This window comes from Vidua macroura, chromosome 23 (genome assembly GCF_024509145.1).
Source record: "Vidua macroura isolate BioBank_ID:100142 chromosome 23, ASM2450914v1, whole genome shotgun sequence".
NCBI classification, from domain to species: Eukaryota; Metazoa; Chordata; class Aves; order Passeriformes; family Viduidae; genus Vidua; species Vidua macroura.
The window spans coordinates 951,382-975,593 of record NC_071593.1 but is presented as its reverse complement, the minus strand read 5'-3'; the positions used below and the strand labels follow the sequence as shown (position 1 = coordinate 975,593).

At 53.0% G+C, this 24,212-nt stretch overlaps 1 protein-coding gene across 1 annotated transcript in view; it reads right to left on the bottom strand.

Annotated features, from left to right (window-relative positions):
* Positions 1 to 5,088: 5,088 nt before the first annotated feature.
* EPHA8 (EPH receptor A8) overlaps positions 5,089 to 24,212 on the bottom strand; it is a 52,676-nt gene continuing 33,552 nt past the window's right edge. The window contains exons 4-17 of the mRNA XM_053997340.1: positions 22,192 to 22,347; positions 19,914 to 20,249; positions 17,005 to 17,129; positions 16,717 to 16,879; positions 15,853 to 15,949; positions 15,130 to 15,197; positions 14,527 to 14,652; positions 13,529 to 13,714; positions 12,858 to 12,919; positions 12,272 to 12,481; positions 10,174 to 10,323; positions 8,791 to 8,981; positions 7,562 to 7,717; positions 5,089 to 6,232 (exon numbers count right to left, since the gene is read on the bottom strand). Coding sequence (XP_053853315.1) covers positions 6,118 to 6,232; positions 7,562 to 7,717; positions 8,791 to 8,981; positions 10,174 to 10,323; positions 12,272 to 12,481; positions 12,858 to 12,919; positions 13,529 to 13,714; positions 14,527 to 14,652; positions 15,130 to 15,197; positions 15,853 to 15,949; positions 16,717 to 16,879; positions 17,005 to 17,129; positions 19,914 to 20,249; positions 22,192 to 22,347 — 2,141 coding nt within the window. The 3' untranslated portion in view covers positions 5,089 to 6,117. The remainder of the gene's footprint in view (positions 6,233 to 7,561; positions 7,718 to 8,790; positions 8,982 to 10,173; positions 10,324 to 12,271; positions 12,482 to 12,857; positions 12,920 to 13,528; positions 13,715 to 14,526; positions 14,653 to 15,129; positions 15,198 to 15,852; positions 15,950 to 16,716; positions 16,880 to 17,004; positions 17,130 to 19,913; positions 20,250 to 22,191; positions 22,348 to 24,212) is intronic.

The window sequence follows — 24,212 nt, the reverse complement described above, 5'->3', positions numbered from 1 at the left end:
ATTCTCAGGGACCATCCAGCTCAGCTCCTGGCCCTACCCAGACACCCCAACAACCCCAGCCTGTGACTGAGAGCAGTGTCCAAACACTCCTGGAGCTCTGGCAGCCTCGGGGCCGTGCCCGTTCCCTGGGGAGCCTGGGCAGTGCCCAGCACCTTCTGGGGGAAGAACCTTTCCCTGATATCCAGCCTAAACCTCCCCAAGCACATCTTTTGCCATTCCTTTGGGTCCTTGGTTCACCCATCCTCTGCACCATTCTGTGCTTGGGAAGGAATATTGCCTGTTGTTACTTGCTCAGTGCCACTCCCCTGCCCACTCTCTGCAAGGACCACTTTTCAGGACAACTTTGTGAGAGGAGGTTTGGAAGGCAGGGAGGAAATGAGATACATGATGAGTAATAAGAAATCTTTAAGAGTAAAAGGCTCTGAGGTCAGGCAGACAACATTGAGTGTTGGGAACAATTTCACCTTCTTTCAGCATTAGCAAAATGAAAAAAACTTGTCATGGCTGGGATTTGAGATCAACAAGTTCCAAAGCCTTTACCCTTTTCACCAGTTTCTCATGTGGTGTGCAACCCCTTTGTCCTTTTAACTCAGTAAACAATTCTTACTTTTTGGGTTTTTTTTCTTCTGGAAATGAGCAGGATGGTGTGTAGGGAAATACTTCCAGCTCTGCATCCAGATTATCTGCAATTCTGTTCTGGAAGAACCATCATAAGCAGGAGATGTGCACTGGGGTTTCCTAAAACACAGCTGCCAGGAGTTTTCACCCAGGGAAGTGAAGAGGATTTGTTGTTTAACTGGATATTGGGGATTTTTGCCAGCCTTTTCAGAAGAGGTTGCTGTATGAGGGCCCAACAAACTGCTGAGGGGGCAGAGATGAGGATCCTGCTCACATGCACAGCAAACCCACCCATCCCAGGCTGCGGGGGCTGGGCTGTTGGGCTGTCCCCTGGCACTCCCCTCAGAGTGGGATGCTTCAGAATGCATCCCATGGAGCGGTGGGGCTGCCCGGGATGTACATAGTGTGACTGGAGGGTCAGGCAGGCTGCTAAGCCCACGTTTGCACCCAAAGGACAGAGCGAGTCCCCCTCGCAGGGAGGGGATGAAGTGCCATTGCCTTCCTCCTTTCTGCTGCACAGCAGGTGACTGCTCTGAGATGTGAGACCTGGTCTCCTAATGTGAGACCTACCTCTCTGCTCTGAGTCCTTCCCCTTATTCCCAGGCCTGCAGCAGAAGTCAGGGTAGCTGCAGTCCTGGCTCATCTCTCCCCAGGTCTGGCTGGCTTGAGGTGGGGAGACATTGGGCTGGTGGCAAAGCAGGCACTTCTGTCATCCTGGGATGAGCTATGTTATTATCTACATCCATGATGGTGGTTTTCAAGATGTGACCTATAGGACACTTCAAAACCCATGCAGAACTTAACCCATGATCCTTCCAAGAGTTAAAGCAACAGCTGGGGCTGATATTTCTATCTTACATCAAATTATCCTGAGTAATTTACTTGGACATGATGCTAAATGACTGTGCTAAAAGCAAGGAGAGAAGGTGGTTTGGGAATGCAGCCTTCCTTGGCAGACTAAGCTGGTATGTGATCAGACAGGAATCATATCAGGAAATCCGAAGCAGAGTTCACCATCTGTTCCCGCCAGCCCTGGAACGCATCTGACCCCTGCAAACCTGCGCAGGGCTGGCACCGACACGAGTGTGGGGGAGAGCCCAGGCGGCGGCTCCACGCAGGGCTCGGCAGGTGCTCCGCAGGTCCAGACTGCCACCTCCAGGCACACGGAGCTCACAGAGCCTCAGTGCCTAATGACACAGCCTCATCGGGCGCGGGCAGCTGCAAAGGAAATGCTTCCAGATGAGTTACTGGAAGCCTGAGGTAATGCTGGTGTGAGTAGAAAAGAAAAGCTGTTTTACCAGGGAAAGAGCAGCTCCCAGTGGTGCAAGATGGGGTAAAATCCTCTTGAGGGACATTTAAGTAAGTGTGAAATTCCTGAGGTCTCTTTTGGTACAGGAAGGGGTTTATTTGCTGGTGCATATAAATGAGGGTGTCCATCACCTCTCCTTGGATGGAAGTCTTTGCCTCTTGACCAGCCCCTTCCCAAGGGGTTTCCTGCTGAGCCAGCTTCTCTCAGCCATCAGGATCCCTGGGTGCCAGCCCTGGCCCCAGCCTGGCCAGATGGGAGTGCAGGAGGTCTGAAAACATGATTCTGTGTCCTGGAGAAGTGTCTCCAGTGATGGACCTTTGACAGGATGGCAATTCTGTGGCAATTTCCTTAAAAATGACACAACTGTGCCTCATCTTCCTGAGGCTGTGAGCAGGGTGATGCCCTGGGCGTGATGCTCACAGGCTTTGACAAAGTGATGCTGTAGTGGCCCAGCCCCTCCCCACACAAAGCCATGCACAGCAGCCTGGCTGAGTGCCCTGCCCCTGCCCCTGGCCCTGCCCAGGGAAGGAGACAGGCACCAGCATCATCCACCCTTCCAAATGTTGGGGCTAAGAAATGTAAGAAAACCTTGTACATTTTGCATGATGTGGACACTGGCTTTATTAATAGCTGAAATGGAGTAGTGAAATGTGTGTCCTCAGTGAACAGCAATAGGTCCCAGCATGCCCAGGCTGTCCCACTGTGCACAGGGACAGCATTGGATCATGAGCAAAGTCTGATGTAGTTGCTGCCCCTGTCTGCATGATGTGATGAGGGTTTGAGCAGAACCTGCACAGGTGTGCGCCGCACAGGCACCTGCAGGGGCAGGATGAGGTGATCATCAGAGATTCCATCTAACCACATTTATCACGGAATGGTTTGGGTTGGAAGGGACCTTAAAGTCCACCTTGTTCCCCACCACGTGCCATGGGCAGGGACACCTTCCACGATCCCAGGTTACTCCAAGCCCTGTCCAACCTGGAATGGGGCAGCTGGAACGTCTCTGGGTAAAGGAGAAGGGTCTGGGAGAAAGTCAGGGTTATAGCAATGGGAGATGTAAATACAGAAATGGGATAGGTGGAGGGGAATGCAGAGCACAGGAGTTGTAAGCTCAACCCTCAGCACAGGGGACACTGACCAGGAGCAGCTTGTCCAGCCTGAGGGCCTGTGCTTCTGTAAAGGGGCACTGGAGAGAGCAGTGTGAGGGGGGACTGTGGGGAAAGAAGCTCTGGATGGGCTGACAGGATAACCTGACAGTGTTTAGGCAGGCTGGGGTAGGACAGAGCCCTGGGCAGCCAGGCTGGCCTTCCCTCATGTCTGGGATGGGGAGCAGGGCTGGGGCCAGTGAACGCTCACCTCTGTCCTTGAAGCGTGGCAAAGGCTGGGAGCATGTGAGCAGGCAGTGACAGGTTTAGACCCAACCCCTGTGCTGTGGGGCCCTTTTGCTTTTATAGGGCATTTCCTGAAAATGGTGCTTTCTTTGTCCTGCAACTCATTTGCTGGTAAATCCTTCTCTGAAGGGCAGCTGGAACACAGCTAAACACCTTCAGGAAGAGTTTTGCAAGCAGACCTACAATATACTTCAGCTCAGACTTCAGGAGATGAGGGCCGAGGTTTTACTGGTTTGGGTTTTTTTGTGTTTTCTTCTTTCTAAAAAAAAAAAATTCTGCATTTCCAGAAGAAGGTAAGGCTGAGTCTAGGAAAACCTGCAAGACACCGCTGAGGTTCAGAAGAGCATTTTCACACGAGGTATCTTGTTCTTGCATCATGTCCTGCATGAGATGCTCCTACATAGCTTGGTGGTTTTGGGGAGTCCTCTCCTCCAGAACACCCCTCCCCTGGGAGCCTACAAACATCCTCTAGGCTCTTCCCTGTCCCTATGGGCCCATCCCATGGATACTCTTGCTTTGCAGGGAAGCATCCTTCACTTGTGCGAGGCTTTCTGGAGCAAGGGAGGTGGTGACTAGCTGAGCACCTCAGTGCTGGTCCCCCTGAAGCAGCTGGGGTGTCCCTTATCCTCATTGCAAGAGGTGACAGCTCAGTGCAGCCCAGTGACAATAACAGGCAAGGAGGTGGATCATGGAAAGAGGGATTTTTATTGTCCAGGGGGAAGTGCACACTCTGAACATAAAAGGCAAACCCTGCCCCACCATCCCCACAGCCAGGAGCAGCCCAGTGACCCCACACTGCAGGATCTGACTCATGAACCACCTGGAAAGGGGCCATCTGGCAGCTCTCAGCCTCAGATCCTGCAGCCCATCTGACTGGGGTTGCCCAGCAAACCTGAAGAACACAGGTGTGGCATGGGTCTGACCTCTGCTCTCACCAGTGTGTCCATGATGGAGTCCCAAATGTTGGGAGGAGAGGACAGGGCCAGCACCCAACCCCCTGTGCTGCAGGGCTTGGATGAGCTTCATCATGCTGGCTGTGGGGAGGAAGTGTGCCAGGGCTGAGTGCAGGATGTAGGGTGCAATACAAATGAAACAACACATTGCATCTGTCCCCCTTACAAAAAGCTTCCATAGGAAGGAGTAAAGTACCCGCCATAGTCAGAGAATCCATCAGCATACAAGTGCTCTGCACGGAAAGCCAAGCCAGCCCTGGACAGGCTGGTTTAGCCAGGATTATTGCAGCTGAGAAATGGCTTTAACCCACCCCCACCCCCCTTGTGCCCAAACAGGCCTGGCAGGAACAGCCCTCAGGCCACATCCGACCAGCACCTGCACTGGAGTGACGCTGGGTTTGCTGTGCCCGTGTGAAGGACAGGGTGCTGTGGGTGAGGCTGGGCCCTGCAGGGAGTGTGGCTCCTCTCCAGTCTCTCTCCCCTCCTGTCACCGCCCCCACCCCAGCCATGCTCCCAGCAGGTGTTTTTTTTTTGCAGTGAGTTCAGCCCCACAACTGAGGCTTCTGTGCTTTGAGACCATTTTGTGTACTTAACATCCTACTTCAGTAAAACAGTTCCCAAACCCATATTTACAACAAAAGGAAACCCACGGCCCACAGCCTGCCCTGCTCTCCAGTTCATCTGCACCTCTGCACCCAGCTCAGCCTCTTGGACCAGCTCCACACATCTTTGGAGGCCGCTGCTCAGCACCAGACAAGCTCACCCAGAGAGATGCTTCTGTGGAGGACAGACCACTCTCCTAGACACTGGGGTCACCAGCCACAGGATGCTGTGATTGCAGCTGGAAATACTGTCAGGACCCCTTCTCTGTAGGTGATCCAGCAGCCCTGGGCACTGGCAGCCAGGTGCTGGCACATCTCTTGAGTTTCTCTAGGACAATATAGGAACAAAGAAGAGTTGTTTCTCTGTCCCTCCCTCATGTGACATGGGAGCACACTCCCATTCCTCTCTGTTCTAGGGGAGGCTAGGACGATTCTGCTAGCAGAGAAACCTGAGCTTGTGGCCCTAGAAAATATGTCTGGGCTGCCTGGAGGGCTGTGCTGGATCTGTGGAGGAGTAGTGCTGGTGCGTTAAAGAGGTGGAGAGTGTCCTGCAGCACTCCAGGACTTCTTGAGTCTCCAGGTTGAAGACCCTGGACAACTCTCCTCCCAGCTGGGAAGTATGGTCTGAAGGCAGAGCCAGCTGTTCCTAGCACTGCCACAGTGTATTCTGTCCTCTGCCCTCCTGCTCTTGGTAGAGGTAGACCATGAAGTCCCCTTCAGGCTGGTGCAGTTCCGGAGGTCCAGGCTGGAGTACACTGGGAGGTACGGGAAGCGGGGCTGTCTCTGCTGTGTGCAGTATGTGGAGCCCTGCTCAGTTCAAAGATCCAAGGAACTCCCCAGCTGCCTGATCCAAAGGAGCTGTGTGTCATGGCAAGCCCAGCCCACTGCTCCTGGTTATTGCTGATGTGTCTGATACCCCTCCACCTGCAGGAGCAGCTGGTCCATCCCACCGGGTGAAGAGGTCGTCTACTGTCCTGCATAGTTGTGGGGAGATCCCCAGTCCCACAGGGAAATAGCAGAGTCATGACGTGTCTGCTTGGAAGGCTGCTCCCCCCTTCACCTGCGGGAAGGAAGCAACAGGACCATCAAGGTATCTAGAACACCATGTTTCCACCAATGCTGAAATCACAGAGATGCTGGCAGGGCTCCAGCTCCTGCTGCCCCTGTTCCTGCTCACCACCCTGCAGCCCCTTTGCCAGGGTAAGTGTTAAGGAAGGCCTGATGCAGCTCTGCAGGGCTTTTGATCAGAGATGCCTCCTGGGGCCATTTGTGTTCAGCAGCTGGGACCTCATGGCCTGGATACTGCTCAAGATCTTCTTCTGGTGGCCCATCATGGTGATGCCCAGACTCCGAACATCCCTGGAGAACAAAGACACTGTCAAAGACATCTGTGCCAGGCCCCAGGGAGACAACTGCACCCCATGGACCAGCCCAGGAGCCTGTGCCTGGCTCTTCTCCACTTGCACATCAGCACAAGGCTGGTCCTGCTGAGGGTCCATGGACATCCGCCCAGGGACAGAGAGGCTGCCATTCTCTTGGACGTGTCCTCCTGACAAGGCTGCTGTGACAGCCCTGTGGGGAGCAGGAGCAGGATCACTCCTGACAGGCTCGTAGGTGACAAGATTGATGCTGTGAAATTGGATTCAGTTTTAGTGAGATGCCCTCAGATAACCCAGTCAGAAGGATGGATGATGAGCCTTCCCCATTCAAAAGATTCTCTGATGTGCATGAGAAACAAGGATCACTATCAGCTCAATCCCAGAGCAAAGGCCCCATGTACGGCCCCGATCAATGCACATGACAACTCTTTGTTTGTGTCTCTCTGACTTCCCTTTCACTGCCACAGGAACCGGTGTCCAGCAGCTCCATGCCTTTGGACAGGGAACAAGGCTCCTTAGAGGCTGAACAGGCTGTCACTACTCGTAACAGTAAGGGATGAGTGATGTAGGCAGGTATAAGGGCAGGAGCTGGCATAGTTGCCTTCGTTTCTGGTACTGCTTGGATGCTCCATCTTAGAAACTCCCTAGACAGGTGAGAGATCAAGTTCCTTACAGCAGGAGGGTGGTGAGAGATCTTCTCCAGCTCTCCTTACTTAACCCACCCTTGGTAATGTGTTAATGACCTTCCAGTGATGTCTCCCTCCTGGCTGCACTGAGCAGGGAGCCAGTCCTGTGCACAGGGGTCTGAAAGTTCCAAGGTTGTCAGAGCTAAGATTGTTTGCCCAGCTAAGATTTTTTCCCAGTGATCCTAGAGAAGCTGTGCAGAATAGCACAGCCACACCCTAGTCCAGAGATGCCCTCTGCAGGGAAAACAAAGATGAGAAGCACAAGGAGACAGCAACCTCCTGCCTGACCCTGCTGTGACCAAGAGGTTGGGTTAGCAACCCAACCTGGAGCACCTTGCAACCTGAATTACCTCCTATGGGCCCATGGTGACATTGGAGAGCCACCCTAGAGCATTGGAGGTGACTTGGAGTTCACAGCCTCTCAGTACAACTCCCACACCTTCCCTCAAAGCTCAGCGCAGCCTTGGACATTGCCCCAAATCTCAACACCATTTGCCTAGAGATACATCTCTAGCACCAAGTACCAACCAGAATGAGCCAGCAGAGGCAGGATGGTCACTGTCTGGGGCTAGCGGGTTGGTGCGGGGACACCCAAGCAGCGCTGCTTGTTCCCTGCTACTCACTCGATGTTCATGCGCATCACCATGCCCAGGGAAGAGTACCCAGCCATGGCAAAGTTGTCCCGGTAGTGCCCCAGTCGGATGGAGTCCAGCCAGTCCTCCACAGTCAAGCAGCTGGTCAGATCGAGGAGACCCCTGTCCAAGTGTGTCTGGGTGAACCTGGGAGCAGAACAGAAGGGGTTGGACGAGAAAGGTTGGTCCAAGGTGACCAGGCTGTGAGGGCCACCTGGATGCACCTATATAATCAGGAAAACAAGGCTGGAAAAGCCCTCTATCATCAGCTCCAACTGTTGACTCAGCACTGCAAGGGCTGCCACTAAACCATGTCCCCAGGTGCCACATCCACACCTCCAGGGATGATGACTTCACCACTGCCCTGGGCAGCCTGTTCCAAGGCCTGACCACCCTTTTTGCAAAAAAAAAAAAAAACAAAAACAAAAAAAACAAAAAAAAAAACAAAACAAAAAAAAAAAACCAAAAAAAAAAAAAAACAAAAAACAAAAAACCCCACTAATATCAAACCTAAACCTCCTATGGCACAACTTGAGGCCATTTTCTCTTTTCCTGTCCCTCATTCCCTGGGACCTGAGGCCAATTGCTGACTGGCTGCACCCTCCTGTTAGGGAGTTGTGGAGAGCCAGAAGGTCCCCCTGAACCTCCTTTTCCCCAAACTAGCCCCTCCCAGCTCCCTCAGTCTGAAACCAGGGTGCTCCAGACTCTTCCCCAGCTCTGGACACACTCTAGCCCCTCCATTTTTGTCTTGTCATGAAGAGCCCAGAACTGACCCCAGGATTCAAGGTGGGGCCTCACCAGTGCCCAGCACAGAGGGGAAGTGACTGCCCTGGTCCTGCTGGCCTCATTATTCCTGATCCAGGCCAGATGCCATTGGTCTCCTGCCCACCTGGGCACACAGCTGTTATACAGCTGATCTGCAGACCCTGCAGAGCAGGACACAGAGAGCCCTAGCAGGCAGGTAAAGGCAGGGATGCTGCTGCAGGGGCACTGCTGTGCTTCCTTGGCCTTGGCATGGGGATGCAAGGGGAGCAAGGGGATGAAGTGCAGGAAGTTCCTCACTACCCACCACAACCTATGTCCACGGGCCCTGTGCATGTCCATGCATGTGCTCCCAAGGGCAGCCGTTGGTGCTACAGCCAGTCAGAACTGCAAACCACATGCTCTGAGAAGTATCAAGTCATTAGCCCCTGCTCACACAGGGGTCAGGAAGCCTTCACCTGTTCATGGTGCCTGTGCACTTGAGATTGTCAGGGTTGCGGATCAGCTTGTCCAGGATGCCAACGATCTGGGAGAAGCGAGGCCTCTCGCTGCGGTCCTTCTGCCAGCAGTCCAGCATGAGCTGGTGCAGGGTGGTGGGGCAGCCCATGGGGGCAGGCAGGCGGTAGCCTTCCTCCACAGAGTTAATGACCTGGAAGGAAGCCACAAGCCACAGTGGAGCTGCACCCCCATCCCGCTCCCAGCCCCGCCGATGGGAAGATCCGTGAGAGCTGCTGGGGCCATGGGATGGGAAGCAGAGGGATGTGCACAAGCTCCGTGCTAAACAGGTGAATGGCTGTGTGCAGGCTCTGTGCAGAGCTGGCAGCAGGCTGGACATCACACAAATACAGGAAATCAGTGCTATGACAACAGAGTTGTTTAGTGGTCCAGTAGCCTAAAATATTGCAGCTTCCCTCTGGCGGACAAGCCACGAGGGCTGCACTCACACTCAGTTTTTCTACAGCCAGGATGTGGCACTGGTTGGCAAGGCTTCGGAGGAAATGCTGCTTGAAGAAATTTTGTGGAGGAGGTAGTGTAAGCCACTGCATTCATGCCCTACTGTCACCAAAGCCACCACAAAATAAAAAAAAATAGGAAGAGAGTGGGCTCCCAGCACAGGGGGAGGTTTATAGTACTCATAGGTAAAAAAAGGAGTCCTCTGGTTCTGCAGAGCCAAAATACTCATTTTACTGCCTCCTTTTGGAAATTTTATGCTCAGGTTGTGGTCAGGATTATGACCTACATTTCCCTTCCAATTTTATGGTACTCTTGAGGTGAGAGTGGCTCCACACAACTCAGACAAACCCAAAGCCTACAGCTGGGTGGTGCTAGCCTGAGGCTCTCAGCAGCCTCATTTGGACAGTGGAAGGGATGGACGCCCAGCATTGGAACTGGCAGGCTGGTGCAGTGGGGCTGCAATGATCCTAAGGAAGCCCTGACCCCTTCCAGGGACTGGGATATGTGGCACAACATGAGCTGACTCTCTCCAGCCAACAGAAAGGCAGGATTGCAGACAGCCACAGCCAGTGTGGCAGTGACCTCCCTGCCTGCATTTGTACCAGGAACTTAAGTCAATGTCCCCAGGAATGGGGCAGGCTTGGGAAGGGCCAGCAGGTAGGTCAATATATGAGCTCTGGCCAATCCTGGGTGCCACGGGACTGCAAAGGTAAAGGCTGTGCAGTGCAGGGATGGACTGCTGTCGCCACAGAGGGGACGTGCACCGTGTGCACAGCTCTGTGGGGATGTGAAGAGAGGCAAGAGCTGAACGTTGGGCTCCTGTTCCCAGCCCCCGGCCAGCCTGGCCTGGGGAAGGCAGGAGGAGGGGCAAGCTTGGCACCACTCACGTCCCGGTTGGTCATGTTCCAGTAGGGCCGCTCGCCGTAGGCCAGCACCTCCCACATGACTATTCCATAGCTCCACACGTCGCTGGCCGAGGAGAACTTGCGGTACGCGATGGCCTCAGGTGCCGTCCATCGGATCGGGATCTTCCCCCCCTGGAAAAGTGAGTGAGAGTGGAGGCTCAGAGCAGGCAGTAGCTCAGCATCCCGAGCTCTGCATCTGGGACAGCTGTTGGATAAGCAATAAGCTGTGGTGGCATCTTCTAAAAAGGACTGAGGAGGTAATCTGCCCAAGATAGGCCCAGAGGTGTATGTGAAGGATGACTTCAAGGTGTGTCCAGCAGAGCAAGGAGAACACTGTGCTCTTTTACAAGGTATTCATGCACAGTTTGGTTTCCCAGTGCTCAAGAGACAAGGAATTCAAGGTGATGAAGAGGAGCCCTGGGCTACCAGAGCACACAAGCACAGAGCTGACTGTGTGCAAGCAGAGAGCCTGACTTGAGCAGACAGGGAGAGTGATGGGATGTGCTCCCTGTCCTTCCCTGCTTTGACAGGCAAAGACTGAAAAGGCAGAGGCATTCAATTAAAGGATCATGCTGACAAAAATCAGCAATATATGGACTAAGAATGCTTTTAAGCTGGAAATGTGGTTGCCAGCCATCTGAAGAGGAAAGTTGCAGTGTAGGGGACATTGGGTGGGCTTCCCAGAGTATCTGGGGCAGGAATGGTGTGCCATCACCATTCAGGGATACCTGTGTAGGGAGAGTTGCCTCTACCCAGCTGAGCCCTGCCTGCTCTGGCACATGCCTTGATAAGAACTGAAGATGAACAATGTGTCTTTTGGGAGAGTTCCTTGGGTGAAGCAATGTTGAAGTCCTGAGCATGTTGAAGACAACACAGGAGGAACACAAGTTTCTGAACACAAAAGAAACCTCATTTGCGGGGTACCCTGACTGAGACCTCACCAGAGAGCCTGACTCTGCCACTGCATCCTTGTGCTTCAGCTCTGCCCACAATGTGCACTATCCAATCTTCCTCCAGAGCAACCAGCTCTGGTGGGTTTCACTGCAGCAAGGTACCTCAAAGCACCAGAAAACAAGCAGCAGGAACCTTCCCCAAAATTAAATTATCTGGAATGATATGCTATTTCTTGAGATACCACAAGGAGCAGATGAATGCATAGACACACACACACAGTGAGCCACTCTGGCTCAACTTCTCCACTTTGCTGAAGCCAAGCAAAGACCATGGAGGGCCACGTTCTTTAGCCTGGGCCATGGTGCACTCATCCCTCAGAGCTGCAGCTGCTCTGGGACGTGCTCATCATCAGCTACCCCAAAGGAGCCTGAAGCTCTTTCTGCTTCCGTAGTTTTGGTCTTTCTGAGAAATGATGCTCGGACTCCTCTGCTACAGCTCCAAAATGGCCTCCATCAGGAACAGTCTGTCCACCAGATGTGTTCCAGGGAGCACACTAATTCTTTTCATGGCTAGAGAAGAGCAATATATTTAGCATATTCTATGTATTTCATGAAAATGTATTTAATTTTGCTCCTGATGACCTCCCATGGAGAAGGACATCAAGAAACAGAGCTGCCAGGTTTGGCTTCACAGACAAAAGTGTCCGGCGTGAAATAAAACCACAGGTTGCAAAATCAATTTTTCCGCATCCATGAATGAGGCAGAGTCACATGGAAAAACCAGTGTGTGGCCACAATGCTGAAGGGTGGACCAGAACACCCCCCTATGGACTGATGGCTCTAGGACAACTGAGGAGCTACACAGCCTAGGGAAGGACTCCAATGGAGACACAGAGGCCACACACACCCATGGGAGCGGTTAGCTGGGGATGTTTGATAACTCCCCTGTCCTGCCATCCTGCTGCTCTTTGTTCACTGCACACTCAGTTCTGGGATGTCCCTGTGTGAAGGACAATGCATTAAGGCTCAGGAGCTCTTTGGGTTCGAACTGTTGGCCCAGCTATCAGCAGGAAGTGACATCGCCATTCCTGCCCTACCTATTTTGGCTTGAGCGTCTCTGACTTTTCCATGCGTCAGAGGCCTGGGGCAGCAACCAGCAGCAGGGACCAGCTCTGTGAGCCACCCACCGTGGTGGTGTACGCAGCATCGGGGTCGTCCTCCAGGATGCGGGAGAGGCCGAAGTCGGACACCTTGCACACCAGGTTGCTGTTGACCAGGATGTTGCGGGCGGCCAGGTCCCGGTGCACGTAGCCCAGGTCAGACAGGTACCTCATGCCTGCCCCAATACCCCGCAGCATCCCCACCAGCTGGATGATGGTGAATTGCCCATCGTGGTTCTGGAAAGGAAATAACCCAGCATTCGCTTGTGGTGCTCACCACCATCCTGTTGGTGCTGCTGTCATTAAACCAGTCCTCCAGTGCCTCTCATCTTTGGTTTTGTACCTCCTCTGACCCCAGTGCCTCCTGCTTGTGCCCCTGCCCCACTTCCTGCCCTCTCAGTGCCTCTGACACGTGCTCAGGATGTTGTCCCTGCTTTTGCAGTGTCACTCCAAGGAGCCGGACACAATGCCTGGAGCCTGTGTCTGCTGGAGAGGTGAGAGCCCAGCACCCACAGCTCTCTCTAACACAGGGGTTTCAGTGGCTGTGAGGCTGAGGAGCAGGAACCAGCCCCAAGGGATGTGCAGTGAATGAAAATACAAACTCGCTTCTTACCCTGAGGAAGGTGTCTAGCGAGCCGTTCTCCATGTATTCAGTAACAATCATTACCAATTTGCCTGCAGAAGACAAGGGAGGTCAAGTTAGCAGAGAAGTCACCTTCCTCCAGGAAGCCCTGTGCCAGGTTTTCACTGGGAGAGACATGAATTGAGGTCTGTGGGTCTTCTGCAGCCCCTCATACTGCTGTCCCCCCTGCACTGGACAGGACTGGCCCAATGATGAGGATGTGGCAACAACCCAGACAAGTATCCCTCCCTCCAGGTGCCGTTGATATGGCTGGGTCAGTTTCATTACCCTGCTGAAATTTGCATGCCATTAGTGTAAGGCTTTGCATCAGAATGTGCCTTTTTGGAGGAAGACTTCAAATTATGATTCAATACAGGCAGCCTTTAAAATAAGTGCCTTTGAGTAGGACATCTCCCAAACCAACAACGATCTGGAGCACACTGCAGAGCATGGTGTGGAATTGCCATGAGGAAGTTTGTTCTGGAAAAGAAGGCAAAAGGGTGGCTGTCCCATGTAAGTGCACAAATCTGAAAAGCCACTGGGGCAGTGAAGGATGGAGTGCACCCAAAAGTGAGCCCTGACCCCCATCTCCCAGGTTGCCCGCAGGGAGGTGGATCCCAGTTCTGCTCCGCCATACACTCTCTCCCCTGCCAGACACATACTCCTGGTGACCACCCCCTCCAGGTGGATGACGTTGGGGTGGTCGAACTGTGCCATGATGCTGGCCTCGCTCAGGAAGTCCCGCCTCTGCTTCTCGGTGTAGCCTGCCTTCAGTGCTTTGATGGCCACGGGAATCTCCCTCTTCCCTGGCAGCTTCAGGCGGCCGTAGCACACCTCTCCAGACTCCCCTGTAAGGCAAGCGAGAGTGGGGGCATGGGGAGCTCCTCAGCTTCTTGCACTCACCCACCAACACCATGAATCATCCAGTCTGTCAGCATACTCACAGCATGCCTCAGCCCCTCTAGGTTTCAGTCTGGATTTCAATCCCCTCCAACCCCTCCAGGATTCTATCCTCTGAAAGGATTGATGAGCTCTTGCTTCTAGTTCAGGAAGGGTGGGAACATCTGAAACCACCTCTCTGTGGTGCCCATCACTGAAGGCAATGGGCCAAGGGCAGTGATTACAGTGGCACTTGTTTTATTGCTTTTAATGAACAAATTTGAATATCTCAGGGCAGCCAGGATGACCCTCATCATTCCTCTGGGTTGAGCCCTCAGAGTGCTGCTGGTGAAGTTCCAGCTCCAGCTCTGCAATGTACTTCCCCAAAAGCCCCTGTTCCTATGCAAAATTCCCTTTTGTTCTGCAAATGTGCCATTTTGCTTGCAATTTTCATTTGCATCGTATCATCCCAGTTTTTTTCCTGGGTGCATGTTGGGACACCCATGGGGACAGGCTGAGCCATCTGCTGTGTCAGCCTGAGCCACCACTCCCACACCTGCTGACCAGCAACCCCCTGCACCAGGCTGGGCACCAAAGGGTTTATTTCACTCCCCCAAACCCCCACTCTATCCAAGTTTTTGATCTCACAAGGATAAGGAGCAGATGAAGCCCTGCTGAGCACAGCTCTAATCCCAGCGGTCCAGGGGCACGGCACAACCTCAGATTATGGATTTCCCTGAGCAGACACCATGCAAAGGGACAGCTGGGCACCAGAACTCACCAGACCCGATGACCTTCTCAATCTTGATCCGGGAGGCCTCTATTTCGCGGGTGAACTCATGCACAGCTTGGCAGGGGTCCTCGTATGTGTGGGGGTCCACATAGAACTTGGACTCGGGGAACTTCACTGGGGTTTCAAAGGGGAGAGAGGAGATCAGCACTCTCAGGCAGCCCTGCTGGGAGGAGGGACACCCAGCCGCAGGGCAGAGAATGGGCAGGGGCAGGACAGGCTGAGGAGCCATGGAAATGCAGCACAAGGAACCCTAAGTCACGCTTTGGTGCAGCAGTGTCCTCAGAGCAGTTCAGGACCTGGCTGCCCAGGTGTTCTCCACATGATTGTCCCACTCCATCACGCTCACCCCTGCCCCTGGCTTGCTGCTCTCTGGGATGATCCTGCTGCACTCTCAGTGCAGAGTGTTCAACATTTCAACCCCATTATCAGGATGGCCCTGGGATCAGATCGCCCACTCAAGTCTCCTAAGACATGTTCCCAGAGGAGGCAAGATACAAAACCCTTACCCCTGGAAACCACAGCACTGTCAGGGGGTAACAATCTATCTCTGCCCGTCCATGGGGCTGGAGTTCTTCCCAGAGGGTGTCCTACCTTGCCCATTCTGATAATGCATCTTCTCCTCATCAGAGTCCTGGAAAGCCTTGCTGTACCCACAGTGCCTGCCACAGGAGGACAAGGGTCAGAATAGAAGCCCCCATGCCTCACTCCCACAAGCATTCCAAAAAGCAGAGTAGAAGGCAGTGCATGCTGGGGCTGTGGGCAGGTGGAGAAAACACTTGGTCATCCACCGGCTGCATCCCTACATTGCACTGAGCTGACACTTTGGTCTGGATCAAAATTCTCTCCAGGTGCTCTCCAAGGCTTGGCAGTGCTAAAAGCACATTTGTTCCACGTGCCTGGTTCAGCCATACTCATACAGAGCACACAGTCTCCCTTGGATCTGTCTGCTGTAGAAAAGATCTCTCCACCCTTGACTGACCCACCAGCCCATCCAGTCAGCTCCTGTACCGGTAGTAGTTCTGGTACTGGTATTGCTATTGCTCATGCTACTGATATTCCATATATTATATATTATAATGTGCACACAGATTTATTACTGTTCAGCCTGCTGGCATGAGGGGAAGATCTGGAGACTGGCTCTGCCTCAGGGAAAGTGGTGACTCTTAAATGAAGTCTCTTGGCTGCTTATTAACCCTGGACCTATAGATGCTCTGGACAATCTGAAAGGAGAAAAGTTGTGCCCAAATGCTCCCATCCTTCCTGTCCCTGCTGGAGACCTCCAGAAAACCCCACTAGCCTCCACAAAACCCTTACCTCTTCTTGCAGATCAGAACCACCAGCAAGATGACAAGGCCAGTGATGAGTGTCAGGCAGATCCAGACAATCGTCATCGTGTCATACCGGAGAGACACTGGAAAAAGCAGGGTAGGAAGGGGGTGAGCTGGAGTGGGGAATTCACTGCTGAGCTCAGGAACGTACCTACCCCATGATCTTCAAAGACAAAACCTTGGGCTGACAATGCGGTCATGGTCTTTCTTCAAAGATTAAGCACTGTCCCACCTATTCCCAGTTTTGAGCCTCTCCCACTGTACAGGGACCATTTACATGTGGGAAAACCAAGGAGAGATCTGAGAAAGCCATGGTGACACAGCAGACCAGTACAGAGAGGAGACTGGAGCCTCAGGACTTCTCCAGGTCTTCCCTGCCCTAACTGCTACATCCTTCCTCCCTCTTCTTTCTAATGTATAAGCACAGAATCATGGAATCATTAAGGTTGGAAAAGACCTCTAAGATCACTGAGTCCAACCATTAACCCAGCATGGCCAAGGCCATCACTTAAACATGTCTCCAGGTGCCGTATCAACAGATTCATTGAGCACTTCCAGGCATGGTGACTCTACCACTGTCCTGGGCAGCCTGTTCCAATATCTTCTTTCAGTGAAGAAATATTTCCTATTATCCAACCTGAGCCCTGTTTCAACTTGAGTCTGTTTCCTCTTGTTCCAAACATGTCAGGACTGCAACCTCAAGCAATCCCTGCAGGCTGCAACACTGGGGAGATGTGCCTTCAGGCCCCCTCCCTGTGTGGCAGAGAAACAGTGGCCATGGAGAAGGGCATCACCAGGCCCCATGCTCCCTGCCCCACACTTCCCACACCTTACACCTGCACACACTCACCCGGCTTCCCCGTTTCCACCTCCACAGTCTGACTGAACCTCCCGCAGCCGGCAGAGGTGCGAGCACGCACCTGGAAAATGTAGCGGGTTGCAGGCTTGAGCCCAGAGATGGTGGCAGTGGTGCTCTTGGATTTCAGAGTTGAGTAGCTTTGCATTTCCTTGTCCTGGGGAAAATCAACAACAAAACCTTCTCTGCATTAGCACAGCAACCACAAAGTCTTCCAAAGAAGCCCCTTGTGCAAGGCTGGCTGATAGCAGGGGGCTCTCTGAGAAACAAGCTCAGTGTTACCTTCTCATAGTACTTGATCTCGTACTCCAGGATGATGCCGTTGGGCTGGTCCGGCTCTTGCCACAGCAAGGTGACACTGTTCTGGCCTGTGCTCTCCTGATGCACCACCACCACCTGTGACGGGGCTGGGGACCAGACACAGGGGGTTAAGTGCCTGCTGAGGGGGGGGCAGCAGGAGACAGCAACAGAGAAGGGTGGAACCAAAGCCCCAGGCAGGACCCCTGGCTTAAACTAGTTTTCTGGTTTAATTAAAGCTATGTGCAGATGAGTGTTGTGATGGGATTGCAAACAGGCTTTTCCTTGTTTTGGAGGCATCAGTCTCTTTCCCATGGAGTAAAGCAGCTCTGAAAAGATGAGAGGAGAGCACTGTCCCAGCACAGGCAGGAGGGGACACGAGTGATTTGCTGTGATCTGGAGCCAGAAAGGAGAAGGACCAGTGTGGTTGCAGGTCATGGAGATTGTGGAGGCCAGTGGGACAAAAAGGGTCCATTATGGATCTTTGGATGAACAGACCCTAAGTTGGAAAAATCTCCCCTGTTCAAGGCAACTGAGCAGAGCCTCTTCCAGGATGCTTTGTTCTGTATGCAAATGTACCCCAGTTCTGCCTCCCTGGTTGGTCTGCTGGCCTCCCTGCCCCTTTTTCCTTATATGTATATGCCCTAGAATGTTCTCCCTTCCCTGCTTACCCATTGGCCCCATATTGCCACAGTGTCCCGCTCCCTTTACCCTATTGGCTGCCACTCCTTGTCCTGCCTCTCTACTGCCCTGAACCCTCAGCCCATTGGCCCTGATGCTCTGCTCTGCCCCCCTTGTCCCCCATATTTCAACCTGGACCCTGTGCTGTTCTTTTGTCTCTGTCCCTTTGTGCGTGGCTGGAGTAAGTCTCCTCCTTGGAACTCCACACAGAGACCGTTCCTGCTTTGTCATCAGTGATTCTACAAGAGCTACCTGAAGTGTGTGCTGGAGTGATTGTGTGTGTGTGTGTGTGCCTGTGCCACTGAGCAGCTTTCCTTACTGGAGACGCTTCTGGAAGGTCGCAACACTGCTGCCTCTCGCTCCACCGCCAACGGGCTAACGGCTTGCGACAGGAGATCCCTAATGGCACTCTGTCCCTCTTGTTCTGCCTGGGGTAAAGGGAGAAGGGCATGGGAAGAGGGAAAGGGGAGATGATGAGTGTGGTCAGGGTCTGAGCACCAGTCTAAAATTGTCCTGGGGGTGCTCTACTGCCCTGTGATATTTGTCATCTTCCCAGTCCTGAGCTGGGAGCCTGCGAATCAGTTATTTTATTGGTAGCCATGCCTGAACTGTAGCTGTCACAGCTGGAGGAACCAACTCACCAGCCTCTTTTCCTACTTGGAAAATATCCACTGGAAGTTACCCAGAGTGTAGTGGGTGCTGTGATGGTCAGGTGCAGCCATAGGGTCTGACTCATGGGAAGGTTTTGGGCCCCACTTGTGAGCTTTCTTGTCAGGTGAAACATGGGATGTGGCAGCTCTGGGCAAGACAGAGCTGCGGTGGCCATGGCTGCAGTGCAGGGATGTCACCAGAACAGCACAGAGACCAAAAGAGGCCACAGGGACTGCAGCAGCAATTTTAGCTCTTTGGGGCTGGCTCTTCTGAGAAGTCGAAAATGCTGCTGGTACAGAGCACCCTGTACCAGATGGGGAGATGGGACAGGGTGGGATGGTGGGAATCAGTTAAACTGCATGAGCGTGGGCAATGCCTTTACTCCAAAGAGCCCAGGGAATCTGTGCTGCATCTGCCTCAGCCATTGGGGCTGGGGGGACAAGGGTGACCAGCACCCAGGAGGTCCCCTCATGCAGTGTCCCCTCAGCTCCCTGGAGGGCAGAGTGCTCTGTCACGTGCAGCAGCTGGAGCACAGTAGCTGAACTACTAAATTCCCAACCCTGCTGCTTTCACAGCACCTGCTCAGAATCCATTTTGCAGCTGAGTGGTCAAAATAGGAATACTCAGCACTTCCTGAGAGCATATCCATCAGAGACATCAGGCTGAGGCAGCTCATCAGCACTTGGAGGAATTGTGAGGGATCAAGCCAGCAGGACTGAGCCGTTTCCACATGCTGCAGAAGTGCTACAGGCTGGCATTAGTGACAAAGGGACTTGTTTTCATGCCATGAGCTATCCATCAAGGCTCCCAAGTTTCTCCCACTGGTATCTCTGCCATGAGACCAGAAGGGGCTCAGAATCATGGGAAGTTCTTGTGGGGTCATTTCAAACTGGGAGGACTGACAAGGAGGGTCAGTCCCTGCCCTGATCCCTCTGCTCACAATGTGCTCCATGGAAAAATGCCACGGAACAAAGTCCTGTCCTACCTGGGCTAGAGCACTGCTCAGAGGAATTTCCTGAGGAAAGATCATTTTGCAGTGAGGAATTTGCAAAGGTGAGACATGCATAAGAGAGACTTTTCCCAGCAAACATTGCTGTCACTTGCCGGGGCCTGGCATTGGTGTGAAGCAAGAGCAGAGTATGAACTGCTGCCTGGCCCTTTGGGAGGGACAAAAAATGAAACATTCATACTCCACTTAATGTTCCTGTCAATAAACATGTATTCTCTGTGTCCCCTGTATCCTGCAGAAAGGGAGCCTCCAACACTGTCTGCAAGCTGAAGTGAAGGGAACGGAGAAGGGAAAAGGACACCATGAAGCAGAAGCAGAGAAGGGTAAGAGTTACCTTGGGCAGCAACTTGTCCCCAGCCCATTCCAGTTCCCTGAACCCACCTCCAGCAGCACAGGGGACAGGGGTCCCATTTCTTGGCTGTCCCAAGCCCATCACCAAACCAGCCCTTTGCTGCTAGAGCAGGTTCTGGCTCCTGCAGACACTGCCTGGAGCAATGCCAGAGCAACATCAGCATCACCTCCACAGGCCAAGGGGTGGGTCTGCTCTTCCTACCTGCCTGGTTTGTCGTGATGTTGGCGACCGCGGCTCTCCTGGACTCCAGGCTGAGGTCGGAGACACCGTTGACAGCCTCCACCCAGAAGGAGTAGTTGGTGTGTGCCAGAAGGTTGGTGACAGTCAGCGCTCCCTGCACCAGGCTCATCTGCTGGGGCACGAAGCGGATGCCGCTGCCGCAGGCCTCGCATGGCCCCGCGTCCCCCGCGCAGCGCCGGCACAGCACGTTGTACACGATGTCCGCACGGCCACCCTTGTCCAGGGGTGGGCCCCACTCCAGGGTCACAGAGGTGCCGTTCACACTGGAGATCAGGTTCACGGGAGCAGAGGGGGGCCCTGGAAGAGAAGCAGGGATTCAGGCAGAGCGAGGGCTGCTGGAGTATTGGAAATGGTGGAGTGTGGGACCAATGGAGATGTGCCTCAGGCAGCAGGACCTGAGTTCACAAACACTGTTGCAAGGAACACAGAACTGCTCAGAGCACTGAATGTGCCAGACACAAGAGAGCAAAGACACAGGCAGGCCACAGGGTGAAATGCCTTGGAGGTAAAGTGGTCAGGATCAGGATGCCAAATGCCAGACAGCAAGAGCTGATGTTAGTTCTGGGGGAAGCAGGAAGCAATGGTGAAGCATGAAGATTTGCGGGGAGAGCCGCAGTTGATGAGCTGGATATGCTCACCTAAAGGGAAAGGTGAACTCACATTTCCTTGGCAGATTAATAAACTTGGGTGGATATTCCTTAGGGAAACACAAGTCAGGTGCTGCTTATCGCTCCTTCGCCCTGGCCTCAGCTAGCAATGCCACACCTATCTGTCCTCCTGGACCAACTGCAGAAAGGAGGACTCCCCCTGGGATGTTCTTGTCCCCTTTTAATAGCACTAGGCCCCTCAAAGCACACTATTGCAAAGCTGAGCCATATGACAAACCCTGGTGTCACTGTCCACCCACAGAGGAGGAGAGCACAGCAACACTTGCACTGACCCCATGGCTACCCAGGGGTGTCTGACCACCCAGTGCACTTCTGGGAAAGGCGAGCTGGGGCAGGGGTCCATCACTTCTCCCAGGTAACAAGTGACAGGACAAGAAGAAATGACCTCAAGCTGTGCCAAGAGAGGGTTAGATTGGGTATTTGAGAAAATTGCCTCGAAGAAAGGACGGTCAGACATTGGGACAGGCTGTCCAGGGAAATGGTGGAGTTACCATCCCTGGGAAGTGTTCCAAACAACGTGTGGATGTGGCACTTGGGGGCACGGTTTAGTGGTGAACGTGGTGGTGGTGCTGGGCTGATGGGTGGACTTGGCAAACACAGAGGCTTTTCCAGCCTTAATGATTCTGTGACTCACTGACTCTGGTCAGTGGCGTTTGGAGAGCAGCAGGATGGGGGTGACACAGAGGCAGTGAGGGAGTGCAGCTAAGGAGAGCCCTCAGCTCACATGCCAGACAGACACTCAGGGTTGTAGGGCTGGTGGAGCATCTTGGGCAGCAGGTACAGGGCCAGGGGAGAGTGCTGGGCTCAGCCAAGAGCAGCAGCCAGGTCCGAGGATGCAACACATGCCCCAGTGCAGCATAGCTGGGCACAGGGCAGCCAGGAGTATTCAGGATGTACTCAGTTGTCCTAGGTTGACTGTATGATGCTTTTATCTATCCCCAATCGTCTGTTCTGTTTATGCTGAATAATAAGTTTTACACCTTTAAGACTTGTTCCAGGAGTGAAGGGGGGGAGAAGAAGCATGGAGTTTGTTTTCAGAAACTGCACTCACTCCTCCACATTCCTTCTCCCAGACTGTGTTGTCAGCAGATGGACAGACAGCGAGACAGAGCTCTACTTTGCTTTTAGTTAGTTTTAGCTCACTGAGGCAAAGAAGTTCCCTGGACTGTGGCTTTTCCTTTTCTTTGGACCCGCTCAAACCTGCTCTGGACTGAACACCAAGAAGAGCACCAGCAGCTCGCACCTGTGGCCCAGCGGGCTGGGCCTGGGCCGTGGCATTTCCAGTGCCAGAGGGACATATAAGAGACTGAGTGAGCCGAGCTGCAGCCCAGGAGGGATTTTTCTGAGTTTGTCCCTCTTCTAGAGCAGCAAGAAGTTTCATTGTTTAATATTGTTTAGGTTTTCTTTTTTAATAAAAAGTTTTGTCCACTTTTTCTCCAAAGAAGTATTTTTCCCTGAACCAGTTGTGGGGAGGGGCCAGTTGAATCTGCCTTCTGGAGGAACCCCTTTGAGGGTTCTGTCCCAAATTTGCCCTGAACCAAGACATCAGGGGATACTCAGGGGGTACTCACGTGTGCAGGCGGCCGAGGGGGGGTCCTGCACAGCGCGGTAGAAGCTGCTGTCACAGTGGCACACACGAGCTGCCCGGCTCTCCGAATGGCTGTGCAGGGGACATTTGGCACACAGCTGGTCCCCAGGGGCTGATTTGTAAAATCCCAGCTGGCAGGCTGCAGAGAGAAGGGCAGAGATGAAAGGGATGTGCCTGGATGAGGACCATCCCACAGCTCAGAGGATCCCACCGGCACGAAGCTCAGCTTTGCTCTCATGTAGTGCACAGGAAACCAGCCTTTCTCCCCTGCACCTGGGTGAGTCCCCTCCAGCTGCTCATCTGGAAACTGGGCTCTGTGGAAACTTCTGTTCCCCCAGCTGCACTTACTGCCATCCTGACACCTGTTCCCCACTGCTTCACAAGCAAACTGGAGTCCCTCTGCTGTTCAGGAGCTGCCTGCAAAACTCCAGGTATTCTTGCCCCTTTGCCTGTCCAGCTACTGTCTGCCCTCAGGACAGAGAACACTGCAAGGATCAAACCATGCAACACTGGAAATCTATTGGCAACTACTCCAAAATACCATTTATGGGGCAAATTTACAACACAGTCCTCACTTCATGGTGGTTGCCACAAACCTTGGCTATGCCCAAGTTCCCAAAAGCATCTCTGTGGGAGGTTTCAGAAATTAAATCTCCACATCTGGGACATGTTCCGTGTCCCTCTGCAAGACCCTGGGGTGCTGCCACACAGAGCAACAAGTTCCTTTGCACAAAACAATAGGGAAAGAGCCTCTCTTGTTGCATAGTACAGCAAAAAGGCACTGCACGCCTGCTGCCCTCCCTCTGGAGGCAGAGGGACAGTCAGGCCAAATGAGACAGCCTTGGAAAAAAGATTTTTCTGACAATACAACCTGCTTGCATTTCCTCTGCCTCCTCCTGATGCAGGAGCTCATCCCATGCCCATCACTCTGCTTCATCTTATCCCCTTTTCCCAGCAGCCCCTCAGGTAGATCATTTGTCACACAAACAGCTCGTCTCTCATTAAAAAATTGATTTGTTCAAGAGTGACACGTGGCATGTCAGGTATCTGTCGGGGTGGAAGGATCTGCCCTCTCCTGCAGACTCAGATTCCAAATAAGGGAAAGCAGGCTCTGTCTGGGTCCCTGTACTCGTGAGGTACTTTCAGGACCAGTTCTAGTGATTCAAGGATTATTCCTGACTCTGACTCATCTCTGTTTTTTCCCACTGAGGTAGTAATACCTTCATTTTCTCATCTTTACCTCCAGTGACCAGATCTGCATACAGCCTCAATCTTTGCTTTCAGGCATGTAAAAGGATTTTTTTTTTTTGTGATCCAGCATCCTCAGTGGGCTGTGTCCCTCCATGCTGTTTGTTCTGTTTCAAGGTGCTGATTTGTTTTCTTATTAATAACACTCCTTTCCTTGCCACAGATCTCCCTTGACTGATGCTACCAGTACATTCCACCTATCACACACTGCACAGTGACACAAGGGCCTTTTTATAACTGAGCTACTCCAGCAATGGCAGCTGAAGGCAGTGCTCCAGTCACGCATCCCTGGTGTGGGGAGCACTTGCTGGTCCCTCTTCAGGCTCTGTCACCAGTTTCTGTGGCACTTTTACACCAAATGCTCTGTTAACAGCAGGGGAGTGACACCACTGGCAGGACGGACACGTGCTGCACATGCCAGAGGTGGTGTCACAGGCTGGTGTCACATCTTGCTACAGCAAATCCCAGCAGTTTCAGACTTTGTTCCTAATTTTCTGCTTCTCCACTCCTCAAAAGGCATCAGGGCAAGGAGCAGAAATACCTAAACTTGGGGATGCAAGGGAAGGCAGATGTGAAATCGCAGCAGCTTGGGGCTAGTTTTGTTCCCCAGCTCTTCTGGCACCTTTCACCTCCTCAAGGGCATCAGGAGAGGAGAGAACACAGAGGATGCAGATTTCAGGGGAGGTTTGCTGTCCATTTCCAGCTGGACAGCAAACCTCCCAAGGACAGCCTGAGACATTTGGCAGGCTCTGGTTC